Raw genomic sequence first — 6,000 nt, 5'->3', positions numbered from 1 at the left:
GCGGACAGAAACCTTTGTTTGAAATTACAGAGATCATACGTTTCCTGTAGTTCTTGGACTTAGGTTTGCACACACTGCAGCAGGGATTTTGGCCCACTCCTCCCACAGATCTTCTCCAGATCCTTCAGGTTTCGGGGCTGGGTCGCTAGGCAATACGGACTTTCAGCTCCCTCCCAAAGAATTTTCTATTGGGTTCAGGTCTGGAGACTGGCTAGGCCACTCCAGGACCTTGAGATGCTTCTTACGGAGCCACTCCTAGTTGCCATGGCTGTGTGTTTCGTGTCGTTGTCATGCTGGAAGACCCAGCCACGACCCATCTTCAAGTGCTCTACTGAGGGAAGGAGGTGTGTTGGCCAAGATCTTCGCGATACATGGCCCCATCCATTCCCTCAATACGCGTGCAGTCGTCTGTCCCCTTTGCAGAAAAGCATCCCCAAAGAATGATGTTTCCACCTCCATGCTTCACGGTTGGGATGGTGTTCTTGGGGTTGTACTCATACTCTTCTTCTCCAAACACGGCGAGTGGAGTTAGACCAAAAAGCTCTATTTTTGTCTCATCAGACCCACTATGACCTTCTCCCATTCCTCCTCTGAGATCATCCAGATGGTCATTGGCAAACTTCAGACAGGCCTGGACAGCACTGGCTTAAGCAGGGGGACCTTGCGTGCGCTGCAGGATTTTAATCCATGACGGCGTGTGTGTTACTAATGGTTTTCTTTGAGACTGTGGTCCCAGCTCCTTCAGGTCATTGCACAGGTCCTGCCGTGTAGTTCTGGGCTGATCCCTCACCTTCCTCATGATCATGAGCCCCACGAGGTGAAATCTTGCATGGAGCCCCAGACCGAGGGTGATTGACCGTCATCTTGAACTTTTCCATTTTCTAATAATTGCGCAACAGTTGTTTCCTTCTCACCAAGCTGCTTGCCTATTGTCCTGTTAGCCCATCCCAGCCTTGTGCAGGTCTACAATTTTATCCCTGATGTCCTTCACAGCTCTCTGGTCTTGGCCTATTGTATTCTCCCTCTTTTCCCAGGTCTGTGAGAGCCGGAATTCTTACTGGTTGGTAGGTGATCAAATACTTATGTCATGCAATAAAATGCAAATTAATTATTTAAAAATCATACAATGTGATTTTCTGGATTTTTGTTTTAGATTCCGTCTCTCACAGTTGAAGTGTACCTATGATAAAAATTACAGACCTCTACATGCTTTGTAAGTAGGAAAACCTGCAAAATCGGCAGTGTATCAAATACTTGTTCTCCCCACTGTATGTATTGGGCTTTATGGATTGTTTATTTGTATGTGTTGGGCTATAGCCGAGATTATTCTTTACAGAGTCAAGTATATTTGTCCAGGCCTCAATTGTTCCACCAGCACCATTAATTCTAGCTGTCTATAATTCTAATGTTATAACTTATAATAGTATCTGTATTCACTGGCAAATTGGGAGAGAGTGAGGTGATTGCCATCTAAGAGCCAACATCTTTTTTTTGCGTCTACTCCTGTCCCCCCCCCCCCCACGGCGTTCGATGTCACCGGTCTACTAACCACCGGTCCTGGTAACCCATCATTAGGCACACCTGGACTTCATCACTTCCCTGATTACTCCCCCTTTATCTAGAACTCCGTTGTTATCACCCATCAGGCAGTATGGTATCTGTGTTTATGTTCAGATGCTACTTTTGTTCATGTGTTCACTCTGTTTGTTCGCGTGTTCACTCTGTTTGTTCGCGTGTTCACTCTGTTTGTTCGCGTGTTCACTCTGTTTGTTCGCGTGTTCACTCTGTTTGTTCGCGTGTTCACTCTGTTTGTTCGCGTGTTCACTCTGTTTGTTCGCGTGTTCACTCTGTTTGTTCGCGTGTTCACTCTGTTTGTTCGTATTAAACTCACCGACTGCACCGGCTTCCTGACTCCCTGCTTCTTTGTTACAGCCAGCGGTAATCGTCTATGATTAATTGAGAGATTCGATGCGCTATCCTCGTTAAGTAACATAACAGATGCAAAGCATTAGATGTTTTTATTCATGCACTTTAATATTCCTTTTGTAACTTTATCTCAGAAGCATTTAACTGCAGGGCAGTGGAGGAATATGGAGGAATATGTCTAGCTTATTTAGGGGACAGTTGGGATCAATCTCATTGTAAAAGGTTTCTTTGGTGTTAAATACAGTCTGTGATCAAACTTAATCAAAGTTAATCAAAGTTAATGGTTCGAATTACAGGATGCTAAGGTCATATTTTTACATATCCTGTTCCAGTTAAAGGTTTGTTCAGATCCAATTAGACCTGTGCAAAAGGCCACCCTCCAGATCACAAGGCGTTATTGTGAAATATTGGAGAATGGGCATGCCATTTTCATTCCCAGTTACATTGTTATTAAATTTTCTGCCAAATCAAAATTGTGTGAGAAATAATAGGTTAACCACATAGTTTACATTGTTTAAGGGTTATTTCAGTGAAGACCAACTCTTCCAGAGCAATAGGAGACACCATCCTTCTCTCTATACTCAGGCAGGGGGCAGAAGAACAATCTCTAAACCAATTCAGGATGTGACAAAATGCTAGTGCCCGGAAATACAATTTAAAGTTAAAGTTTAAAGTTTGTTTATTTGACCATGTCATACACATTTTGAAAACCGCACTATGGATTTGGTCCCAATAGCCAGAAGGGGGAGACAAGGGAAGCATTGAAGTATAGAAATTCAGCCGTGGAAATATATTCATTTTGACAATAGATATTTGGTATTAAAGCAACTGGGATATTCGTCTACTGATTGGGATTGCATAAGTAGAGATGGAGTCTCTCACCGGGGTCTTAAGACAGAGCTGAATTTGTCTATGATCGACAGAGCTTTTGAGGGATTTAGATACATCGTCTCGACGAAGTAAAATATTTTCGGTGTATAATGAGATGACGTGATCCATAGAATTTAGAGATATTGGTGTAACTTCTTTCGAGGTATGACCTACTTCAATTAAAATAAGCTTAATTTAAAAAAAATCACAGCTTCTTAACTAGCTCATTGGTATTCTTTTTGAAACGTAACATTTTTGTAAATCCGAAAGCCCACATATGCCATCCAATGCATACACGTGAAACCTATCTGAAATATTTCTAAGAGAATTCGAAAAACATCCTACATTTTAGTTGTTCTCGCATTAAGTACCAACTGTAAATCAATAAGGGCTTTCTGCAAGGCAACAAAATCAGATTGCAGCTCTAAACGTAGCCTGGTCAGCAGTCGGGACAATAGCGTACATACCAGCGTAATCTGCATACAGATGAATGTTACAGGTTTTTGAAGATAGACCAATATTATTTATATAACTAGTAAAGAGGACAGGTGGAAAAATCGACCCCTGCGGGACACCTTTAGTAATAGCCAGGTCATTTGACTTGACACCATCAGAAAGTACACAGTATCAAAGGCCTTGGATAGGTCTAGAAATATGGCAGCGCAGTGATTCCTACGACCTAAGCAATTGAACACGTTATTTAAGACAAGCAGAGCTGCTGAAACAGCGCTGTGTCCTGGTCTAAATCCAGACTGGTGCACATTAACAATATAATTTGAAGTTCAAAAAAGATCTTAGCTGAGAGTTTTTCGCAAGGCAAGATAGGCTACAAACTGAGCGGTAGTTATCTAGGTCCAAAGGATCCCCACCTATGTGGAGGAGGAGGACATGCGCAGCCTTCCAGATATTAGGGATAGCACCAGAAGCAATTGTTAAATAAAACACGTGGGTCAAAGATTCTACAACGAGGGGGGCAGAAAGCCCAGAAATTGCCCCCCAATATTGTTTTTGTTGTGCGTAATGTGTGTGTGTGCATGTGTATCCTACCTTTGGGTCCCTTATATCCACTGGCTCCAGGTGGTCCCTGGGCTCCTGGTCGTCCTGGCGTTCCTGGTAGAGTGTCGAAGAAGTCGGTTTGGCTGTTGGCTACAGCGCACACACACACACACACACACACACACACACAATGATGATTCGGCAAGTTGTACAGAGTAGTAGAAGTATTGGTACAAAGAACACTAACACCACTGTGGTATTTCGCGCGCACACACACACACACACACACACACACACACTCTTGACCTCTAACTTAAAATCTCTGTTACTTTGGGCTGTTAGTTAGCTCATATGGAATAGGAAGGGTCGGTCAGTCTTCGGACAAAACAAACATGTTTTGTCTCTGTGCATTGCATCTGCCTCTGTTAAAATGTTTGTAGCGAGCAGGGAATCATAGTAGAAAAGTATGAAACATTTACCCATTGTTGTTCATCCTCATTTGTGGCAAAGATATCATCGGGAAAATCTCAAATATGTTCTCTCTCCCATATGCCAGAGCCATAGATGTGGAGACTGTATCGGTGTACTGTTTATCTATGGTCCTGCCATACAGGTGGGTAGGGAGACACCTAGTGGCCAGATGTGAGAATGCATCTTGGATTTGAGCACCCACTCTTCCCAGCTACTTTTATTTTTTTTATTTTACCGTTATTTTACCAGGTAAGTTGACTGAGAACACGTTCTCATTTGCAGCAACAACCTGGGGAATAGTCACAGGGGAGAGGAGGGGGATGAATGAGCCAATTATAAACTGGGGATTATTAGGTGACCAAGATGGTTTGAGGGCCAGATTGGGAATTTAGCCAGGACACCGGGGTTAACACCCCTACTCTTACGATAAGTGCCATGGGATCTTTAATGACCTCAGAGAGTCAGGACACCCTTTTAACGTCCCATCCGAAAGACGGCACCCTACACAGGGCAGTGTCCCCAATCACTGCCCTGGGGCATTGGGATATTTTTTAGACCAGAGGAAAGAGTGCCTCCTACTGGCCCTCCAACACCACTTCCAGCAGCATCTGGTCTCCCATCCAGGGACTGACCAGGACCGACCCTGCTTAGCTTCAGAAGCAAGCCAYCAGTGGTGTGCAGGGTGGTATGCTGCTGGCTACACTTACAGGTGCTAGTAAAGAGTGTCCTGATCACAGGTGGTTGGATGCAACTTCATTGGGTAGAACGGGCTCGTGGTCATAGCTGGAGTGGAATGGGGGGAATGCGGGGAACGGTATCAAATACATCAAGCACATGGTTATCATGTGTTTGATGCCATTCCACTCGCGCCGTTCCAGCCATTATTATGAGCCGTCCTCCCCTCAGCAGCCTCCACTGGTCCTGAAGGTTAGTTTAGATCAGAACCATGCGTATACATGTAGTTGTATACCTATGGCTCAGGTTTGGAAACTTGATATAGATGAGGTGTTATTTTTGTTTTGGTGGTCTGAATATCGCCATGGTAACAGCAATATCCCCACTCTGGTGGCAGGGACTACCTGGTATGCTAACTTCCAGTGTTTGGCCCTTGGGCCCCATAGTGACGACCAGACAGGGGCCGCTGGACGAGTCTTCATCTCCAGGAGGACAGGACAGGACACACAGTCAGTTACATCCCTCTCTTTGTTTCTTCATTTATTCCTTTGTCTTTAACTCAATCTGTCTTTATCTAAGATTTTTTATTTTTTTGAAAAAAAATATTTACCCCTTTTTCTCCCCAATTGGTAGTTACTGTCTTGTCCCATCGCGGCAACTCCTGTACGAACTTGACACAATGCACGCTTAACCCGGAAGCCAGCCGAACCAATGTGTCAGAGGAAACACTGTACACCTGGCGACCGTGTCAGCGTGCATGCGCCAAACCCTGGTACTGAACTAAGATTTATAGTGACACAGCTAGCACTGTGCCTTAGACCGCTGCGCCACTCGGGAGGCCAACTCAATCTGTCTTTAACTCAATCTGTCTTTAACTCAACCTCTATTCTCTCCTTCTCTCACTCCTTGTCTTTCCTCTCTCTTATCTTTCTCACTTCTCTTACCCCTTTCTCTCTCTTTCGCCAATAACACTTCTATTGAAATGAATAAAAAGTTAGACAAAAAAACTGAAAGTCAACACGGTCACTCAGTACCTCAAACTGTTATTATCCCTAAAAAGCT

General features: G+C 44.0%; 1 protein-coding gene across 1 annotated transcript in view; it reads right to left on the bottom strand.

Annotated features, from left to right (window-relative positions):
- col4a6 (collagen, type IV, alpha 6) overlaps positions 1-6,000 on the bottom strand; it is a 224,809-nt gene that overhangs the window by 35,755 nt on the left and 183,054 nt on the right. The window contains exon 20 of the mRNA XM_070449551.1: positions 3,844-3,942. Within this exon, the coding sequence (XP_070305652.1) occupies positions 3,844-3,942 (99 nt within the window). The remainder of the gene's footprint in view (positions 1-3,843; positions 3,943-6,000) is intronic.

The sequence above is a fragment of the Salvelinus sp. IW2-2015 genome, linkage group LG3, assembly GCF_002910315.2.
Source record: "Salvelinus sp. IW2-2015 linkage group LG3, ASM291031v2, whole genome shotgun sequence".
Taxonomy (NCBI): Eukaryota; Metazoa; Chordata; class Actinopteri; order Salmoniformes; family Salmonidae; genus Salvelinus; species Salvelinus sp. IW2-2015.
This window is presented reverse-complemented; position numbering and strand designations above follow the sequence as displayed.